The sequence below is a fragment of the Dermacentor andersoni genome, chromosome 5 (assembly GCF_023375885.2).
Source record: "Dermacentor andersoni chromosome 5, qqDerAnde1_hic_scaffold, whole genome shotgun sequence".
Taxonomy (NCBI): domain Eukaryota; kingdom Metazoa; phylum Arthropoda; class Arachnida; order Ixodida; family Ixodidae; genus Dermacentor; species Dermacentor andersoni.
This window is the reverse complement of record NC_092818.1, coordinates 44,904,900-44,927,967: the sequence shown is the minus strand read 5'-3', so window position 1 is coordinate 44,927,967 and position 23,068 is coordinate 44,904,900. Positions and strand designations below refer to the sequence as shown.

Here is a 23,068-nt window from a genome sequence, read left to right as displayed (position 1 = left end):
ACGGTTAGACGCGGGAGGGTCCAACCCTCGTGTGCTCGGGTACGTGGTATCGCAACACAACAAACTCTTCTTCATACAGACGAGCCAGCGGGTGTATTTTCAAATGTCCCGCAATTCGATTCGATAGCCGTTTCGAGCTTCTGACGCGAAAAGCGATGCAGGAAAACGTCAGTTGTATGAATGTCAAAATCGCACTTATGCGCAGAACAACTTTTTTCTTGGGCGGAGAAAGCTTTAGGCGTTGAGTGTTGGTCACATTGTCGGACGCCATATCTGCCGACCAGCACAGCCAAACGAAGGCTGATCAAGTAAGCAAATATCTTGCGGCTGTAACACACTACTTTTGACATGAACACGTTAAAAAAACGATGAAACACACATTGCCTATGACGCACTACCAGAATTTGGACAACTGTTTACACGCAAAGGAACGCGACGTATGAGGGGGCGGGTAGTAGAAGGTGAACTTAATGTGCGTGCTTTCAACGGCTGCACTGCATGTTTTACAGCAGCCTGAACGCCCCCTTTTATATCTGGTGCTGAAAAGGGGAAATGTTTTTAGTAATTATGAATAAAATGGAGTTGTAGCCTTTTTCCTCGCCAGAAGTATATACGTTTGACCAGGAATCTGGTTTTGGTTGAATGAAATCAGCGTTGCTCTTTTGAAATAAACAGCAGTTTACTTTCTATGTATTTCTTCGCTCCTCAGAATCGCGTTTCAATCGCTGCTGCAATAACCGCTCTTACTGATGACAGTGACAATTAGTTCTGGACCACATTTCGCCCGAATTCATTTTCGCTACCCCTTTGGATCGACATTGTCCGGTATTCCTGAAGTAATCAAAATAACCAACCTGAAACAGAACAAAAAAAAACTATGCTAAAGGAAGCCTGCACTGGCTACGGCCAATTTGTGCTCATGGTGTCATGTATTCTCTCTGAGGAACACCAGTTGCAAGTCGGAACAGGGAAGCCCTTTCCTTCTTGCATGAATTCTGTTAGAGGGGTCACGGTTCGGAGTACCACACATGTGGTCCCATCAAGTGTACTTGTCCAAGGAAGGAAACATTGATACTACAATAGCTGTGGATGTTCAGCATTAATAAAACAATGTTACGATAAATTATGAAGAAGTGCAACACTTTTTGTATCCCAGCTCTGAAAACATGTAGTAGAGCCCTAAGTAGAACGCATCCGTCCCTTCTCTCCCTCCTTGATTCTTGCGCGCAATGGAAGACGGCGCGCTGCCTCCCTGCTTTCCTCGCTTGCGTGAGCGAGATTGAGATGCGATCGACGGCTCACCGTAGGAAGCGTTCACTCGCACATACAGCGCACGGCGCACGACGATTTTATCGCCCGTCGACTTTATACGGGACCTCACGGCGACGCCAACGCAGAACTACGCCTTGAGTGTTTAGTTATTCCATTCAACCTTTATGATCAAGGAGCTTAATAGAGATGACCTGCATAGTATGAAGTAATACTAATTTTTTCTTAATATATGTTGGCACATCCGCGAAGCCAGGCTCAGAAATACGGGTAGAAAAACCTATCACGTGGAGAAATCACTATAGCCACATGCACGTAAATACATTCTCAGCAATTTGTCGCTATACTTGCGTACTTACGGCTAAGACTGCGAAAGCACTAAAAAAAGATCAATACAATATAAAGCATACATCTTAACCTTTACTGGCAAGACGAGACTTTCTGGCACCGACATCAAAATAAGGCAAGGCTACTACATAGCACAATTATAATATTACATTGAAGGTAGCCTTACATAGGTAAATAAAGTCTAGTCCTGGCAAGGTAGGCAACGAATGTTAGCTCATAGAAAATTTATTCATTTGTCTTATCACATACGCGTTGCATGTGAATTTTATATTCAAGCAAAAGAGTGACAAAAACTGGCAGCGATGTGTACATGAGGTTCTGGTAGCTAAGTCTGAATTAAAATAATAATCTGCACGTTCCACCTAAGCCCCACCCCGGCCCGCACCCAGTTGTTTTAATAGCGAAAAGTTTACTATGTACAGAAGATTACATACGAAAATGGGCACTTAACTGTCAAAACATGCGTACAAATATATTATACACAATATAGTGGAGGTCTATGGCATCGTCCGCAATAAAAAAACGTACACCAAACCATGCATTCCCTCTCAGTCAAAGTACATACAAGTTTGAGAGTCACACTGGTCTTCACAAATATTGGTTGGCGAGGCGGGAAGGGAGCAAATAACGTTGGTCGACCGTTGTGCACGTGTTGATCCCTTCAGAGGCCGCTTGATGTTCATGCTAATTCTTTCCTCCTCGGCCAGCTGTTGCTGGAATGCAGTCAGTTTTCCTGAGGGAGGGATAGCCAGAAGTAAACAGACAAAGCCTCAACAAGGAATAGTTCCTGCTCCCGAGTATGCCTTAAAATATTTCAGACTTCAAATTTCAAGAAGTTAGTGTTATATGATAGGCGATTGCCTAGATAAAAGCTGACAGAACTAGTACAATAAAAAAATTACGGGGCTATACTGAGAACAAACGTTTGCACATTGAAAATTCAGCCCAGTTGTCTGCACACATCACACGTATCTCAGCCCCTTTATGTTTCAAGCAGTATGCTCGGTTTCCCCGACGCAAATAAAGGATCACCTTTTCATCTTGCTAGTTTCTGGACACCGAAATAAGTAGGTGCCGGTTGTTCTCAATCTATAAGGAGCCAACAGGCTTTTAAATCGCGGCATAACCATGGCAAATTGAGAGATTCTGGCCAAGGCAGCGAGTGCCATTAGTAAAACATGAAGCCTGGGCGAACACAACCTTCTTTGTCAAAGGGTTCTTTAGCTCTAACGAACACAATGTGCGGCAGCGCACCACATCTCGGACAAGTTGCCTGCAATCAATAAGAACAGCTGTCATTCCTCGGAATGTCAGACTGTTTTATTTGCCGCATGCGCTTTTTAATCTCAGTTTTCGCTGCTGCACAGAGCCATTTATATGCGCGTATTGTGTCCGTAATGTCTTGCACCAGATTGTAACAGCACTTGTGTTAAGGTACTTCCTCACTTCCGGAAATAAGTGCGCGGCGCGAAAGGCGCTTTCGCGACAAGAATTATCTGGAATAGCAGCTTTGACTTTGTTTTCCATCCTGGTCTTAACAGCGCAAAACGTAGATGGGACAGGAGATGAGAAGACGACACGTATTTCCGCAAGGAGGACGTACCTTTACAGACGCATTCTTGAATGTATACGAGCAGAAGCGACGATTCTGGAATGTGTACTGATACATAGCGGACATACTTTACTCGCGAGTTTAGAATCAGTGACAGATAACTGTGCTGGCTGCTCGTTGAGATTTCGGTGTTGACCACCTATCAGAGTGCAGGCTTGCCCATTGACGTGACGCGCAATCTTGGCAGAGTCTCATTTCTTCACCATCGCTACACAGCGGCAATATTATCTAGACTGTAGGCTTCCGTACAGCTAGAAATGCTAAAATGATGCAATTTCGTAGCACCCTATAGGCGCTTGGCAATAATTGGTTGTTCTATACTGGTAGGACAATCACACTGCACTCGACAAGACGAAATTAATAAACAAACCATTGAACTTGGAGAAGACCTCCATCTTCGCAGCTAGCAAATCCTTGAGCTTCTGCGCGTACACTGCATAAAAGCAAATCCATAGTAAGTGACATATATATATATATAGCCACCTGAAGAGAAACGCTGGTTTAAATTTATTCTTACAAGGTGACACACCTTACTCATTCAATTCACACACACGCACAGTCGTTACAATCATGCGTGTCTGTGGGTGACGCGCATAAATTTTCGTAAAGTCGATTTTTAAGGATGTGGTGATTATCTGGACCCTCTGACGATGCCGTCGTCTTAGCCGTGACGTGCCGCGTATTGTCCAAGGACTAGTAGATAGCACCCCGCGCGCCTTTTACTACGGATACGAGGGAAACTGTGAGCGAGAGAAAAAGAGAGAGAGAACATTTATTTGGACCATCGAGGTCGTTGGCCTTGAGGTCGAGTGGGTGGTGTCCTCATTCCAGGACTCTAATGGCCATGGCTGGCCGACGCACTTGCTGGACAAGAGCTTGTCCCGCCAGGGTGTCGCCGGTCAACTGTACCTCCCACCGCTCAAATGACGTGCTAGGCGTCTTTGTGTTGAGGTTCGCCCCCAGCACACGCACTAGATGTGAAAGAGTGCACGGCGTGTGTCGCCGCACCAGGTACAGATGTCGCGACATGTTCGTGGGTACACTTTGCTGTATCTGCGTTGGAATGTGTTGGTGTGAATAAGTCCTAGAGCTAGTGTCTCTTCAGTGCTGAGAGGGGGAGGATAAATCCTGCGGCTGAGTCGCCGAAAAGGAAGGTGGCGTTATGCGCGTCGTCTTCCCACGCGTCAAAAATTGGAGGGTACGGGATAAAGCACGCGCCAGCTGCCAGAGCGACTGAGCGCATAGGCGCGCTCTACCTTGGGGGTAATGTGCGGCGGGTGCAAAAGTTTAATGCGAACAGAGATGGCTGGTGGCTGAATTGCTCGCCGTCTTTCTGCGTGCCTTGCGTTGGAGGGCGCGAAATCTCAATTTCGGGGTCGTGTTGCACCAGCGGTAGCACGAAGCTGTCGGTTCACGCTGGCGCAGCTATTCGTCAAGCCTGCGGTGTAACAGCCAGCCTTCGCGCTCATCGACTGAAATCTGATCATGTTGGCCGCTGCGTGTGTCAACCCATCCTTGGTCATTTAATTAGTAAACGAACGTTTAGTGCAGCTTATACGATCGATAAAATTAAGGACTTTCCTTAGCGCAGTCTAATGCTTAACTATCGGTGGCGATGCTTCTACTTTCTGGCGATTATATTTTGCAGTACTTGCTACGCTTGGTGTATTTGCTCTCCTTACGGTAGCAATTAATGACTATTAGGGTGGAAAAGAAGCGACAGTAAGCTCATGCCGCGAAGTAATGTTCATAGTATTACAGACAGTACGAGTTGTAGACGTATTCTTATTTGGTGTCAAATGCCTAAAAAACAAGTACAAATTTTACTCAGTGCCAGCTAGCAGTCGCAGTAGCAATACGGGCGCGATGAGAAGTGCCAGTAGCTCATGTCTGCACAGCTCTGATCCCGTTACCTGGACACGTGAAAAGACAGCGCCAATATGGGCATGGGCCACATAAACTTAACTGCTCACCGATGCTCTGGCATGCCCTTTCACAAATATAGAGTTGATCGAATGACTAATACACGGTACTTATGCTCCGCAGGCACCATCATATCTGGGATAGCACTGTGGTGGCGCAAGCACACCCTACTGTCGTTATAATTGCTATAACGGGAATATTTTCCCCAGGCTGAATTTTCAAAAGAACGCTCTCCTGCATTATGCAGCTGCAATGTGATGTCTACTTCACTACTAGTCTGCTTACTCCAAGCAACCTGCGTGCAAGCCTGGAGCTTCAACATAAAATGTTTTTCAGTTGCATCATTACCTGTTTACTTCTGTATGTACAATTTAAAGCAACAACTAATCATAAAATAACCGTAGGATCATGACATACTTACGGTCAAGGTCATAGTCAACTTCAGCAGTCATGGTGAGAAGGTCCATGTCCTGATTCATCCATGCTTCGCTTGCCTGAGAACGGGTGGAAATGGGGATTATTGTTTCAAGTACACAGGACACCCCTTGAAGGGGGTGGTGCTGGGTTTTCACATTTCAGTGTTCAGGTCAGTTGGAAGAAGCGAGGGCGCGGCACATGCGCAGTGTAGCACGGGGCGCCGAAAGCGGTGCAAAGCAAACGTGGGACGCCAAAAGAGTATGCCGTGCGCTGTCTGCTACTGAACCACCTCCTTCCATCCGCCCGTGCGCGGTTGCCCAATAGTGCAACTTTCGGAAGCGGAACTTCTTCAGAAAACATTTCAATTCGGGCACTGCCAACTGTGTAGCAGAGAAACCATATAGACACACCACCTTCCACCGAAGGGGTGTAGATGGCGAAAACATCAGCAATAAGACAATTTTTACATAACTCTGATTCGCCTGGCAAGACGGATTAGATCTCCGATTTCCACAGACCACCATAACGTAGCCAAGCATCATCGAGTCATGCGGTGCACAACAGTTCGACGAACAAGCTGCTCGCGATGCAATTGACCCATTAGCGCTGGGTCACTACCCCTACTTTCGTGAAACGAATGGCTCTGTCTAGCGTGGGATAATGTCCAAATGCGACGCTCGTATGAGATGAAGAGGCCTTCATGCAGCGAAGACTGTTTAAAAAGGTCGATTCGGTTCCATCCTCATGGCGTCTGGATGGTTGGCAACCGAAACGAAATTTTCTCTTTAAACTGCGTTCATCAAACCGAGACACATGGCGTGTGCGGGTCAGCCATGGGGTGGCTCGGCAGCAGACGACGCACGACATGCACCGCCTTGACGGCGTTCCACTCGAGGCGCACATTTTGCGGCTTCCGGCCCCTGCCACCGCGCTCAGCATAAACCTCGCGCTCGCAGGTTTTGCTAGCCATCGACCAACCTCTACCATTTCTTGCAAACTAATGACAGAATTTCAATTAAAACTGGGAGGTTACAACCGGCAGGGCTGTTTAAACTTTTTATATCTAACAGACAAATCGCATAGCCAGCGTTATTGCCATGTAACAAGATGGTTAAAGGACACGCTTTTATGCAGGACACGTGCACGGCTATCGTTACGAAAGCCGATTCGAAAGCAATCTACTTCCTACGCTAGTAAAAATGACATGCCGCATTTAAATCATTCCAGAAGTTCACGGCAATCAAGTCATGGAATTTCGCAAAGACAAACGGATGGGGAAGTTAGTGTAGCATCACAAAATTTCTTCGCATGCGATGCCTGTACCGCCATATCCGTGATAGTAAAGGCAAAGTACCATGCACCATTTCTGAAGAAATGAGATGTAACAAGGCATAAGGAGTGCCCGTCGATATCGCTTCAGCGGGTGCTGAAGACACCACTGCTGATTATGTGTCCTTTCGAGCAGTACATCAGGTTATGAAATCCTTTCATGATATCTTTAGTCTCCTGTGCTGTATATTTCCAGCCTAATATGTTGCGCAACCAATTTTTTATAAGCCCCATCAGGGTTGCTGTGGCAAAATTTGACTGAACATGTACATGCATGTTTAGCATTGGATACAGTAGTGTGCAAATACTGCTCGAGCATTAACTTTGTGCTACTAGCATTATCAGCGAAAAGTGCGGTCTAGTTTAGTAACTTCGTCAGGCGCCTTAGCATGATTATGGGTCCACTAGTTCAGAAAATCGCACACACCCACCTCAACAACTGTTTTGTGCAGATCCAGGATTTCTTCCTCCATCGCTTGTAGGTGCGAGTGGGCTTCGTGGAATTTGCGCATGCTGTCACCCACCTGCACGTCCTGCACATCAATTTTTAAATTCTAAATCTCGTCATGAAAAAAAAATTACCAGTTGGAGAAATGAAACTAAGAGTGAGCAAAGTGCATGTGCACAGGTTAATTGTAGAATCCTCTTTATTCGAGGAGAAAAAAAATGCAGAGACCACAGCGATACTGTCGATGGCAATGCGGCTAGAAATGAAGCGATGTAGCCACACATAATGCTGAAGCCTCGTCTGTGCAAAAGATGTCATTCTCAAAGTGCCGTTACTTCGGCTATATGTGGCTCACACTGTCTCGGGCAACTGCCTGCTTTACTATGGCGCACGTTTGCAAGGTCGCCCAAGAGCGTGGCAGCATGACGACTGTATGACGACGACGCGATGACGACTATGGAATGACGAAAAAGGAATGACGATAATTAACAGTCGATTCTGAAATTTTCACGATGGTGTAACGCCAGCGTGACGAGGACGACAAAATGAGGACAATGGGATTATGTCTAGATTGTTACTACTATTGCGCAATGACGACGGTGTGAGAACGACGGCATGACGATGGCTGACGACGTGATACGGCATGGTAATGGCGGCATAATCACGATTGAATGACGAGAGACCGGTTACGCTCAATTACGAAGAAACCGCTTCGACGGAATGCAGAAATAAGTATGACGACAATTGGATGGCGCTATTGCAGTGATGGTAAAACGGCAAGGTCGCAATGAGGTTATGACGACGGCGTAGTAGGATAGCGGTGTTGGAATGACTATGATAGAACTACTATGGCTTCACGACTATGAAAAATAACGTATATCGATGACTGTATAAGAACAACGCGATGACAACGATGCTATGACAATGGTACGAAGGCAATGGAATGAATATGAGTGAATAACAATGATGGCGTGGTGTCAACTGTATCACGAGGACTGTACGACTCCGACGCATGACGAAACCATGGCGAATCAGATAAGAAGCTAGAGTGACGACGATACAATGACCACGACAGCATCACAAGGACGGTATGAGAAAGAATGCACAATGACTATGCTGACAATTGGGTGACGACGACATTACGACGAAAGTCGGATGACAAAGCTGCCATGGCTACGATGCAACGGCCACGACGGCATCACGATACGAGCACATACCGCTAGGCTCAAGCTACAACAGAACTTGGGCCAATAGGTCGGCGTACAAGGTGCGACGAGGACGCAAGAATCAGATCACAAAGCTTCAATAACGATGGGACGAGCACGACGGCCTCACGACCGTGAGCACATTTATGGTTGTCCAAGCTAGTAGACAACTTCGACAACTTGGTCGGCGTAAGAGGCTAGATTTATTACGCTCGTAACGCCTGAAGTAAGCAAATACTACTAATGACAATACATTACAAGATGTAGCTCACATCATAGGCTGTCGACAGAATCAGGTTGCCTTCCTCTTGACTTCCTGGAGCCATTTCTACGTCCTGGTCTGAGGGAGGCTCCAGCTCCAGTCTGTCCACTACACCGAGCTCCTTCACTCTGGAAAAGTGCACCATTAGAAATATGACTGACATACAAAATAGTGGCTCACCAATCGGTAGGTCTGAAGGGCAAGAGACGAGCGCCAACTTTCAATGACGTTAAAACGCGAACATGCTACTCTAACTAGACTTGTCACGTTGGGCTGCCTAGTAAAGTTACTGAACGTCTGATGGAATTGCAGTACAAGTGAATGTCAACAATATGGACGGAACGAACTATGGATTATAAATTTCAACGGGACTGACTAGAAATCACAGTGCATACGAAATATAGGAGCCTGCAAATACTGGATAATTTCGAATCAAATATTGAATCAAATGAGCAACAAAATCCAACTATTCAATCAAATATCAGGACGTTTAGCACAAAGTTTATTGCTTACCAAATTTGCGCAAGAATGCAGTAGTGCGCATGCTCGAGAGCCTGCACGCATTGTAAAATGTTTGCAAGCTAGTGGTGAAGTAGGTACTTAGGGATTTAAATTTACAGTATGGCATAGTAATGTAAACAAAATCGGCGTTCAGTACCAATTGCAGCCCTGTTGTATATGAAGATCTGCAAGATATCTTGTCTAGCATGTCTTGACTGGAATCAAGTGCCAATGGAATCAAGACACGCCTGCATGTATCGGAACATACTCGACTTGTCGCGGATTATATCTGCTGTTATGTCGTTGACGAACCCCCTCTAATCGGATTACTTGCGCGATGTGAATAGTGTTGTAACTTGTGGAAGCCACGTGAGCCCCAGCGTATACAAGCAAACCTTCGACGCGTCATGAAATAGCCAGAGCGCTTGACCCGCAGATCAGAGTTTCGACGATTGCGGACTGTGCTCGCGGCTATTGTACTTTGAGTGCATCTACTTTGCTGAGGTCAAATTTGCGGAATAAATTGTTGTTTCATTATTCAGCTTTTGCTACGTTGTTCTTTACCTTGGGTACAATATGACAATATAAATCAGACAGATATACCAATGGACACCCAGTGAACCATTTGTGTCCCATAGATGTCCATAGAACATGTTTTAGACATTGCACACATCCTATAGATATCTATTTCTCCAAGGAACATTACAAATACGTAGTATGGAAAATTTAAGTTTCATCCAGATCACGGTGGATGTTGCAGCTGGATGCGACCTCTAATAGATGTTCCTTTTACGGATACAGGAGGTTCATAGAACGTGTAATCGATATTTCCTCTTCACGCCATAATAAGCTGCATACCTGCAAGTGCCACAGCAAACGCACTATCCAATACAAATTAAATGCGCAGAGCAGAGTGTGTGGCCGAAGCGTAACTGAACGCACAGCGAGTGACGTCAACCAGCCACCATTGTACACATGCACGAGCATGTGGTTTCAACGCGGAATGCGGGGCTAATTGTCATAGTGTGATTACGTTCCCTGCATTTTGTTTGGAGCTTCTATTCTCCCCCCGCCATTACAGTGCCATTCTTATCTGCGATTACTGTTAAGGTGGAAAGCACTGTTGCTCCTCCAGTGCAGTACATTTTTGGTGCTATTCACATTATTAGACACTGATAGCTTTGATGGTGGTAACAAAAGCAAAGCAACGGACTATGTGCATGCCAGCTATATCAGGCTACAGATGCAGCGATGGTGCTAGCCACCACAACAGCGTAGTGCCAGGTGGGAGCGGCACTGCGGCGGAGAGATGTGAAAACAACTTTCGGACAAAATACGGCTGACATCGTAGTAGGGTGACCAGTGCTGCACTCTGCGCAAGAACCACATGATCACGCACGTGCACAATAACTGGCCAACGGCATGCACTGTACCTTTATAGGTATGCTTCGTTCACACGCTCCGCTGTTCGCATTTCATTCGTCCTCAATGGTACACTTGCTAAGGCACACTAATGAGGCAGTAATCACCATTGTCGGCAAGGAGCTGGTGACCTTGTTTGGAATGTTTTGTTAACATTTTAATGTGTAAATGTCACAATATAGATTGCAACACTCATGAGTTTCTTATCAGGGCGAAATCCCTAAATGACTCACGGTTAGAAAAATCCGACGTCTGGCATTATTGCACCAAAATTCAATGGCGCCAAAATTGGGGCTCGAACCTTCGACCTTTGGCGCTATATAGGGCGAAACGAATTAACGGACAGTTCATTAGGATACACTTAATTAGCGCACTCTAACCCACGACCTTTAGTGGGAGTTGAACACACGACCTCAAGTGTTAAGGCGAAGTTAAGCCACGCGGACCCACACCCAACATTGAGATCTTGGCGAACCGGCCATATCTCCAGGTTGGATTCCAATTGGTATAGTGAAGGTCGAACGCCGAATTCACTACATTGGGCGTTAATTAAGGCGGAGGTTATAAAACATCCATAATTAAGGTAGAGTTAGGACACTCGAACACTACATTTGGTGGGAGTGAAACTTACGACATTTGGTGTTAACTAGGGCGAAGTTAATGAAGCCATTGCTGATTAGAATAGTTGCGGTACTCGAATCATCGACCTTTGGTGGAAGTTAAACCCACGACCATTGATGTTAAAAGGGCAAAGTTAAGTATGGCACAGATAATTAAGGTTGAGTTCCCATGCCATGTGGTGTTAATCAGGTCGAAGGTAATCAAGGTACATTTAATTGAAGTGGAGTTAATTAAGGCACTCATACTCTTGGCCATTGGTGGGAGTCGAACAGCATTTGGTGTTAATTAGGGCGAGCGAACTAAGAGAATGCTAACTAAGGTAGTTAATTATGACACTGGGACCGTCAGCTTTCCGTGAAAGTCGAACCCACGACCGTTGGTGTTAATTAGGACTAGCTTAATTAAGACAGTTAATTGGGATGGAGTTAATGAGGGCACTCGTATCTAAGACCTTTATTGGGAGAAAACAATAGTAGAAAATGCATTTGAATGAGAATGACAAGTAATTTACTGAATGTGTTGTGAGTGGTCAGGCTTTCGGCTTCATCCGCTTTAGCGGATGCTAAAGTGACTCCACTTTTATATATAGTCCTAGCGCTCATAGAAATGTGAAAACTGGGCGCTCAACATCGTTCCTTGTGAATTACTACTAATCCTGCAATGGCTAAAATAAAAAAAGCGAGTTCAATAAGCATTAGGTAAAGCACACAAGTGAGACTCAGAATGTCATAAAGGTTACTTTTCATTTATAGAATTAATAAAGATTTATTGCAAAAATAATTCGCACCCATCCAGGCACATGTATGAAAATATTCATTGCAAGTTCTAACTCTAACCAAGATTAAACGTGGGTGTAAGAAAAATATAGAATTTCAATAAAAACTAATTCTTGGAAATTCAACTTCACTAAAGAAAAGGATCTTAGCACTCAGAAAATAACTAGCAGTCACAATACCACAGTTATATGCCATAATCTAGGCATCTAGGCCATATCCTACAAGGATATGGTCTAGAAGGATATGGCCTAGAAGGATATGGCCTAGAAGGATATGACCTGAAAGAATATGACCTCAAAGAATATGACCTCAAAGAATATGACCTCAAAGAATATGACCTCAAAGAATATGACCTCAAAGAATATGACCTCAAGGAATATGGCCTCAAAGGGTATGTATGGCCTCAAAGGGTATGTATGGCCTCAAAGGGTATGTATGGCCTCAAAGGGTATGTATGGCCTCAAAGGGTATGGCCTGCATGACAGCGCCTGCTTCTGTGGCCACGACATTCAATGTAGAAAGCCAGTAAGTTCTAGCTATCTGAAATACTTACTAAAAAAATCCACACAAGCAGAATCTAGAGCTGGAATGTTCATCTTGATAAGCAACTTGCTCAGGCAGCTTCTCACACCACGGAAGTGACAAAACAATGCTGCTAAAGAATTCGATATAAGCATTGCGAATGAGAAATATCTTACATGTTAAAAGGTGCGCTACAAACTGTCTGTAAATGAACTACCAAAACGTTACCCTCGGGACATTTCCATAAGCACTCCGCAAGGTGAACAAACGTACCATGACTAGTAGACAGAAGCACAGCTGTAAATTTTAGTACTCAACTCTACAGTTCTGCCTAGCATATACGTACGTGGGCCATGGTCGACCCAACAAAAGACACCAATGAAGCACACTTCATGCTGCTCGCGCATGATACAGTACCCTGCGCTTGCGTCAAGGCACGTGCTGCTTTGATATGCGTGGCGGTGTGAAGTGAAAGGTATTGCGAGTTCAAGCTTGTTTTTTCCTCATAATCTGCCCAAATATATCAGCAAGTTAAAGATCACATATTTTTAACAGTACACTAATAGCTATAACTGAAAAAGAAAGCGTCTATGTATGAGAAAAAAGATGTGACCAAAATTGAAAGTTTTGGTTTTTGACGCACGGTGTCCAGCAGGGCATGCAGAGGTCTGGCAAAATTGCTACTGATAACCACGTTACGAAAAATAAATGTAGTCATAACTGAAATTCTGAGCCTTAAAACCTCAATTCAAGCATTTTCAAAATGAACAGATGGATATTTCGCAATTCAGGAACACACACTCCCTCTCGTAGGATCTCTAACTTGAGTATGATGTGGAAAAACAAAGTAAATGCCCGGCCACGGAGCTTGAACAGACAACAGCGCAATTTTTCCTTTTCGGAATCTCATTGTTAGGCATTTGAGACAATTCCCTTGTATTCCCTGTGTCCACCACGGATTGCACCCGGTCACTCAAGAGCCACTAAAGGCTTACGCCTTAAAATACGGTAAAGTTATCCGCCAGTCTACCGTGTAGAGTAGATGCCACAGCTACTGCAGGGTATTACGACGAGCCTGCTCCCGAGGACAACCCTCTGCCCGATTGGTCGATGTGGGCACGTGGCTCCAGGTGCGTGACGCGCCCGCCGGAACGCCAATATCTGACTGGAAGCCGACCGCGGTGGCATAGTCACTGTATTCCATTGCGCTACTAAGCCCGACGGAGCGGGATCAAATCCCGGTCGCGGCGGCCGCACTTTGATGAGGCGAAATGCGAAAACACCCGTGTACAGTGCATAGGGTGCACGGTAAAGAACCCCAGGCGTTTAAAATTAATACGGAGTATTAATTAATTAATTAATTAATTAATTAATTAATTAATTAATTAATTAAGTATTAATTAATATGGAGGAATTCAATAATATTACCCGATGGAAACAGGTCGTCTCCTCAGTTGCATACCTTCGAACTGTAATCCGCCGAAGCTGTAGCATAAGGAATCCTTTGACCGCGATTCCAGAGTGCGGCATCAATCGCTTAGCCAATGTGTGCGTTGCCAAAATACGCGCACGTGGGAACGTAAAGACGAGGTGTTGTTCGTCGCTATGAAATTGGATGATTAGCGTATACATAAGCCCGAATGTGCTACCCACGTCGGTGCGAGAAAAGACAGCCGTGCGTAGCTACATAGTGCACTTCACCAGAGGAAAAGGACTAGGCTCCGTGAATTCAACGTTAGTTCAGGCATAGCCTCATATTTTGGCACGTCATATGCGGCAATATTGGAAGCAGTGGCGGCTGCGGGAACGTTCGAAATCAGATTGGAAGTGCGGGTTACACTGAAGTTCATTCAGTAGGCGGAACAACGTGATCGCGGCCCTGCTCCGCCGTAGGCTTCGCTGTGCAAGGCATTCGAGAAAGAGTAGGAGCATCGCGAAAGTAATCAACGGCAGTCTTTAATAGCCACTAACTCTGCTTCCGCTGTACGCATTAAAGTCCGTTTGCTGCAAAGTATTTCTGAAACTGGCTCAACGTGAAATACACTTCTCGTCTTCAATGACGAGGTGTTGCGGGATTCCTTTAGGCTTGGCTTTAGGGCACGTTTACATTTCAGACTGCGTGAATCTGCCTGGGCGGACACGCGCGTCTATTATTGCGTTATTGAATTTTATTGGCGCCAGGAACATATGTGCTCAAAGAGTGCTGGATTGCATACATACCGTTTTTATCACCTCTTTCAGCGTCGCGTTATAGACTCGATTGGTCCCGTCGATCTGGAGGAACATTTTACCGAGACAGACCACGCGCCGAAGAAAGGCAGCTGGTCAAAGCAGCGACCACGCTGGCGTCTTTCGGCGGACATACCGATTATTGAAAAATAGCGCACATTCAATACACGAATATAAATATTGGAACGATCGCTATTTTGAAATGCGACACCCTTAAAATACGGATTACAACAAACAGCGTAATAACTGTGGTTCTCGTGTCAAGTACGGCACGAACCATTGAAGTCGAGAATAACTGAATTAATTGCAGCCATCACCTATCCATCAGTATTCCTAGGTAAAATTATATCGCACCGGTCATGAGGAAGGAAATGTTATAATTTCTAGTGTTAACCCCTCCCCTCATGCAATACCCCCAAAGCGCGGGTCTTTAGGAAAATAAAAATGAACTTAAACATAAAATGAAATTAAGTTTGACGTTACTATCAAATTTTCTTAGAGTCGTGGCTGAATTACAGCTTTAGAAATCCCACATATGGCAAACAACCGTCATTCTAGAGCAGGGCCGATGTCTTCTACACGTTCGAAAAGCGGACGTTCGGTTTCACTTCACCCGATTGGCCTAGACTGCGATATCGGCGCGGCCTAAGACAATCGCGTGAGACGAAACCGAAAGTCGGCTTTTCGGACGCGTACAAGATAGCAGCTCAGATTGCCGTACATTTTATATCTTTAGTACAAGAGAAAACTCAGATGGCATATAAGAATATTTGTATGAAATGCTACTTCTATTTGTGTTTTATTGTCGGAACGGCGACCTGCCTATTTTGCAGTGATTGGCCAATCATGAACGTTGCGTAATAAGGTATAAAATTGAACGAGCAGGAAAGAGAGAGAGCAAATGATAAAAGAAAGGTAGGGAGGTTGGTATATATCATACTGGCCCAGGTGGCAGCAGTGCACTTCAAGCCACCTTGGGGGTTTGAGGTGCTGTTACTTTCTACGAATGCACCTACTGCGAGTGACTACTATAGCTATGAGGGAATCGTTTCAAGAACAAACATTTATGCATTTGTCAGATCAAGCAGCAGATCAAGGGTCATACCTGTCTGCATAACGCAGTGTGTTGAGGGAGTGCTCGCAAGAACTCAGGCTTGGAGAGATCATTGCAATCTGAAAACAAGCAAAGAAAAAAAATATACAAGCTACTTGTGCCCCCCCCCGCACCTATTTATACTTATCACTCTCTGAAGTTGCAACAGTCATTGCTTAAGGCTCTGTAGCACATCCACATAAATGTCAGTCGCACATTCTAAATAATGATGCCCGGAGAAGGCATTTCCGATGAAACACACATTAATTTAAAGCTCTGCACCGAGTGAGCTGTTCGGATAGAGAACAAGCTCCCAGCAACTGAAACTAAGTACAAAGTCTCCGACTACATTACAATTCCGTTTTTAAAAGCCAGAAATCTGACGCATAATAGCAATGCTAATTGCCTAGCTGTGTGTGAGGCAACTGATTGAATGATATAGAATACAACACTGCCAGCACAAATACTTTTTTTACCATGCACGTCCGAGAGTTCTCCCCGATGAACGAATCTTTGAGGACCTGTGTAAGCTTGCTGGCCCGAAAAGGAAGGTGGGCCCCACGACGGCCCAAAGCGCGGATGCATTCCTGCATAGAAAGTAAAGACGACAATTTAGGCTGAAAGTAAAATTCTGCGAGAGAAGCACACAACGGGAAAAAAGTAGTGGTGAAAGCCAGAAGATTAGAACCACAACGAGGAGCAACTCATTTTCACTCAATATCAATACACTACAGGTTAAAAAAAATCCGAGCCCCTCATTTCCGTTATTTTTCTCGCTGAAAGATGTTTCACATATCTAACTGCTACGCAAGTTATGTCAGTTTATCTGATAGAGCAAGAATGTTCTACACGGAACTATAGAGGGCTTTTATGAAATGTCGAAATTGGTAAACAGGCCGCGGCACCTGTACTTGGTTGAAAATAAAAAGCGGGGTATTTTAAGAGTAGCGCAGTGTGTAGAGGAATATGAAGGCGAAACAAACCTACAAGAACGTTTGCTGGAAAATGCAGTAAACCTCATTTTGTCTCCAACATGTCTAGTGCACTTCTGAGGAGACTACATATGACTAACAAGTGCACCACATGGGGGAGAAATAAGCTGTGAAGTAATCATAGCACGACAAATTTATTTTCATTACTATCAGCGATCGCACGACGGGCATTTAGTATATTTCTACCAACTTAACTCGCTTCAAGCCTTTGATCGTTGTTCATTAGGTATGGAATTTTATTGTCACCTTAAATTTCACTGACAGCCAACACAATAAAAGAAAATGCCACGTGGAATACGTGGTGTAATTGAAGCACGTGCATGATTTTCACTTTTAACTTATGTGGTTTTGTATGATTTTATTACTACTCATAAAGTTAAAACTTGTGCCATGGGGTAACACTTAACACTAACCTAATTAAACTACAAGCCATGAAAGATTTAGTGACTTCTATAATAAAATTTTTCTCGCGCGAACTACCGTAAATAAGCTACTACGAGCAAATAATATGAGTGTAACCAATCTTATTAACCTGCGTTTTCATTTTCAGCTAGATAAACGAAACAGTTCCGCGAAAGCGACTACAAATGTCTCAGGGATGTAAGGAAAAAAAAAGTCAGAATACACAAGTCCAAGACCGGCGGTTGGTATACGTGAGAAATTGGTAGAAACTTGTCAAAAGTATCCAGGACGTCTATAATATGTTCCTTTGACTTAGTTTTTTTTTTTTTTGTTTCGGCCAAAATATTAATTTTCTGATTTTGCAGGCTTTTAGACTGCGCATCTGCTTAGCTTTCGGAAAAATGTATTACACCTGGAAATGCACCCTGCTTCTTCATCTTTCTTTAATGCACTGGGTCTGTCGCACCGACCAAAGAATGGGCATGCCACGTCATGTGTAGAGTTTGTAAGCAGCTGTCCTCCCACTAAAACTTATGTACGACATAAGTTTTGATTCGGCGGCTTTCTTTTTTTATGCAGCGCATCTTACTGTCAGCAGAGAGGTTTCTGTAAATCTTGTGCGCTCTTGGTTCCTTTATGGCGGCTCGAGACCTTCGGCGAACACTTCGCATCTTTCAAGGACATACTTGGTACCTTTTCTTAATTTTCCATGCTACCAATATGAGGATGCAAAAAGCTGACGCAAGAACGCAAGTTCTACGAAAACCGCTAAAGTGCAAGGATGCTAAAGAACCCAGGGGAGAGTTTTCTGCCTTTGTTTCCTTGTGCAATATAGATAGACTCCCGGCAGGTAAAAAAAAAATGACTTCAAACTGCAAGCAACAAAGCACCTACGGACGGGCCACAAAGAGACAGGCTATAGTAATGTTGACCACGAAAAAGGCTAATTCTTGGAGCTTTTGACAAGTTACGTTTTTTAGGGTAATAAACCCATCTAGTAAACTGATGTACGCACGTGGACTAAATTTGGCGAACACTTGTGTAGAAAGAAAGTGCTGTAACATTTGTCGGGTATTTACGCGATTTTAATAAGGAATGTGCAACATGAGATTGCGTTTCTTGCAATAGTCGAAACTATGCTTTTTATAGTTTCGAAGAAAAAAAAGGAACACATCTGGGAAAAATTAAAAACAAGAAAGTTGAATGCATCTTTTACAGACTGCTTTATACACAGCCCAACATATTTATTCTATATGAAGAATATCCCACGCAGAACACTTCATGAACCCTGCGAGTTATATTTTTCTATGACCTTTCCAAGCCTCACCTTACCTCAAGAAAAAGATTCATATGGCCTATAGACCTAATATCGAATCTAAAGCATGCTGTAACGACTTGGCATATGGACCTTTTATTGTTCATACAGGGAGACTCGCCACGCCATCCTAGAGGCTTTATCTTTCAGTTTCCCTATAATAAAATTATGTTCGCTTTCATTTTCATCTTTTAACCCAAACCTACCTGTCTGCGTCTTATTTATTTATTTATTTTCAATACTGCCAGTCTCTTTATCGAGACCATAGCAGGTGGGCATATTGTTACAATGTAAGCGTTGATACAACATTATTCATAGAACATGTGAATACGAAGTACAATAAACTCGATACGCTACATGTAGCTACACAGTACAGTCTGGAAAAATACAAAATGCAAAAAAAAAGACATCGTTTCATGCATGTAATTAGTGAAGTCAGCTATAACAATAAAACATGTTATAAATACAATAAATTGTCATTCAATACAATCTCATGAAATATAAAAGCAACACAACCATTTACAACCTAACAGTGCATAACTTAATACAATCTAACATAACATAACATAAGAGATAGATCTAAACAATGTAAAAAACAAATTTGCATAAGACTAAAATATTTCTAGCAGTCATTCCTTATTCTTTTCTATCATGTTACTAAAAATTGAAGGCGAGTCTATATCAGCTATTGCTGAGTCGAGGTGGTTCCACTCCCTAACAGCAGTAGGGAAAAAAGAGTATCTAAATGTGTCCGTTTTACAAGGGTACTCAACTAACATTTTATTATGCTTATGACGTGAAATACGGGACGTAGAGAAAGTGATGTATTTTGAAGAATTTATGTTAAAGCGGTTGTGCAACAGGTTGTGTATGAATTTTAGCCGAGCTTGCTGTGCTCTGTTTACCAGTGTGTCCATTCCGGATGAAGCCAGGAGTTCTGTGGGCGAGTCAGTGGTTTTGTACTTGTTGTGAATAAACCGTATTGCTTTCCTTTGAACTTTTTCCACTTCGGCTATGTTTGTCTTTGTGTGAGGAAACCAAACCGTGTTGGCGTATTCTAGTACTGGCCGCACAAAGGTTTTATAGCATAGCAGTTTGATATGACTGGGCGCAGATTTCAGGGACCTTTTAAGGAAGAAAAGCTTACGGGTGGCTGCTGAAGTGATGTTGGCAATGTGCTTATTCCACTTCAAGTCTGATGCTAGAGTCAGTCCTAGATACTTGTGTTGCTGAACATTAGTTAGGGGTGTACTATTGAGAAGGTAGGTGAATCCTGACTTAATCTTCTTTGTTGTTACTACCATTGTCACTGATTTCTTGATGTTGATTGACATTTGCCATTGTTCACACCAGGCATTTATCTCGTTAAGGCATCTGTTCAAAGTAAGGTGATCTTCATAACTTCTTATTTCTTTATATATAATGCAATCATCTGCAAAAAGCTTTATGCTGCATGCTATGTTATTGACGATATCATTGATGTAAATTAAAAATAGTAAGGGCCCCAAGACCGAGCCCTGGGGAACGCCAGATGGGACAGGAACTGTATCAGATGATGCTTCATCATGGAAAACGAACTGTGAGCGTTGTGATAAAAAATCCCTAGTCCAGGCTGTAATGCTTCCATTTCCAATAATTGACTCCAATTTTGCAATTAGCTTGTTGTGACACACACAGTCGAATGCTTTGCTAAAATCTAGAAATATTATATCTGTTTGACCGCGGCTGTCAATAGTCTGTGCTAGGTCATGTATAACTTCAGTCAATTGTGTTACTGTTCACATCCCGTGCCGAAATCCATGCTGGTTGGCTGTTAGTATGCCATTCTCTTCAAAATATGTTGTTAGGTGTTTTAAAATTATATGCTCTAGTATCTTGCACGATGTACTAGTTAGTGATATCGGTCTGTAGTTGGAAGGAGAGCTTGTGTCACCTGATTTATGGATTGGTATTATCTTTGCTTTTTTCCAGTCATCTGGCACACGTCCGGTTGAAAGTGATATGCGATAGATAATGCCAAGATACCTGCTGCACCATTCTGCGTATCGCTTTAAGAATTCGTTCGGGACGTCGTCAGGGCCACTAGATTTTTTCGTGTCTAATCCGAGTAGGAGGTTAAAGATTCCTGAGTCAGTTATGTTTAGTGAGCCGATGGTGAAACGTGTAGGAATTATTGGGGGGACAAACCCGTTATCTGCAGTAAATACCGATTGGAAGTACTTGTTGTATGCATTAGCTTGAGAAACTTTCTCATCGTGGGGTCGTTCTGGCGTGATTACTTTGCGTGCACGGAAGTGATTCCAAAATCTGTGGGGATTACTTTTTACGAAGTTAGGCAGGGTAGTATTAAAATATTCTTTTCTGGAGTGGCTTAGTTTGACTTTAAGTTCTGCCTTGGCGGTAATCAATTTTGATGTCTCAAGTGATTGATTTTTAGTCTTCTTCAAAGACCGACGTAACCTTTTCACTTTTCGTTTGGCATGAATTACCTCACGCGTTACCCATGGGTTGTATTTGCGCGATTTTCTTGTTTTTAACGGTATAAATTGTTCAATGCAGTCATGTATTACTGTCTTAAACTTAATCCAGAGGGAATTTGCGTCTGCCGAAGGTTTGCAAGCCATTTCCGCAAAATCCGTGAATTCATGTGCCATGTACGTCAAAATACTGGCGTCGTCCGACTTCGCAAAGTCGATAACGGTGCTTTCTAAAGACCTTTTTTGTATGCTAAACGACAGAGGTAGGTGACATATTGGAATATCGTGGTCGGATATACCTTCAACAATACTAGTGTGTATTTTGTTTACAAAGAAGTGATCAGAGAGTAGTATTAGATCGAGTATATTACTTGCAGTACCGCGTGAGCGTGTTGGTTGATCAACTAGTTGTTGTAGGTTGAAGTTGAGCATTAAATCAATTAGTGCTTCTGAAGTACGTGATGAGTATTGCATTTTCTTCCAGTTAATTTCTGGAAGGTTAAAGTCCCCCATGATGATAATTCTTAGGCTGTGAGCGTGGCACTGCAGAAACTCATGTATGTTCTTTATGACGCTTTCGTCCGAGTCAGGACTTCGGTAAACGCAGCCTACAATTATGGCAGTGTTGTTGCACGTAATTCTGCAGAACACGGCCTCAGCATCACTCACATTTGGCAACGGTTCGTATGGGAGGGATTTCTTTATTAGCAGTGCCACGCCACCACCACGTGTCTGTCTGTCTTTTCGAATGGCGGAGTAATCGGGAGGCACAAATTCGTGATTTAAGACAGCCGAGGGAAGCCACGTTTCAGTTATCGCTACTATGTCTGGATTATGTTCAAAGAGTAGATTTTCAAGCGCGTCAGTCTTATTTAAAATGCTTCTCGCGTTTACGTTCAATAACGTCAGTTCTTTGACTGCGCTTGGCTTCGCGTGATTGGACGCTTTGCTCCTACGTTTTTTTTTAAGTAAAACTCTCTCCCCCTTGTCCTCGTCCCAAGCGAAAACTTGGTCATTAATGTAAAGCTTGTCTAATGACAAAGAAACCCTGTCATGGTTTTCTCGGTTTTCCTTGGCGCTATTCCACAGCAGTTTCCTGATTTCTCGAGTTCTTTTACAGAAGTCTTCCCCGATAGAGAAACCTGTGTTTTTTAGCTTGCGCCCTTTTCCTAATATTATAGATTTCTGTCTAGAATCCAGAAGCCTAAAGATTACTGGTCTTATTTTGTTATGCGCTGGTTTACCGAGACGATGAATTCGCTCTATAGCAATAGGCTGCAAGCCAAGCGTGTCCTGTATAATGGTGTTATTTACGGTTTGTTCAAGCTTTTCACTGTTTTCGCCTTCTGCTTCCGTCAGGCCGTATACTATTAGGTTTGACCGTCTACTCTGGTTTTCCAAGTCGTCCATTCGTTTTTCCATTTTCCTTGCACTCTCATGAATGTCTTGTATTTGGCTTACGCATGAGGTTATCGTCAACTCCAGGCATGACAGAGCATCTAGTTTTTTATCTATACTGGCAAGCCGTCCTTCTTTAATTTCCTTGATATCGGCTGCAACTTCCTTCAACTGCTTTACGATTTGCGCTAGATCAGGACCTGGATTGCTCTCAATGTCTCCCGCTAGCAAATATATATGTGCGCAGTTGTGAATTTTCGGAAACTTACTTTTAAAAATTTCGTTCGTTCAACATGCCACGTCTTTGCGATAAGTTTAGAATGAATGAATTAAATAATTCTGGAATTTCACATGCCAAAACCACAATTTGATTGTGAGGCACGCCGTAGTGGGGGACTCGATTAATTTTGCCCTCCAGGGAATGTAACGTGCCGCCAATGCACGAAACACAGGCGTTTTTTGCATTTTGCCCCGATCAAATTGCGACCGCAGCTGCTGGGATTTGAT

The 23,068-nt window shown here is 43.6% G+C and overlaps 1 protein-coding gene across 2 annotated transcripts in view; it reads right to left on the bottom strand.

Moving 5' to 3' along the window:
• Positions 1–1,826: 1,826 nt before the first annotated feature.
• LOC126530094 (kinesin-like protein KIF2A) overlaps positions 1,827–23,068 on the bottom strand; it is a 62,412-nt gene continuing 41,170 nt past the window's right edge. For both annotated transcript variants that reach the window (XM_072288169.1, XM_050177537.3), the window contains exons 14-20: positions 16,454–16,564; positions 15,990–16,057; positions 8,824–8,941; positions 7,330–7,431; positions 5,574–5,646; positions 3,600–3,662; positions 1,827–2,350 (exon numbers count right to left, since the gene is read on the bottom strand). In XM_072288169.1, the coding sequence (XP_072144270.1) occupies positions 2,166–2,350; positions 3,600–3,662; positions 5,574–5,646; positions 7,330–7,431; positions 8,824–8,941; positions 15,990–16,057; positions 16,454–16,564 (720 nt within the window). In that variant the 3' untranslated portion in view covers positions 1,827–2,165. The remainder of the gene's footprint in view (positions 2,351–3,599; positions 3,663–5,573; positions 5,647–7,329; positions 7,432–8,823; positions 8,942–15,989; positions 16,058–16,453; positions 16,565–23,068) is intronic.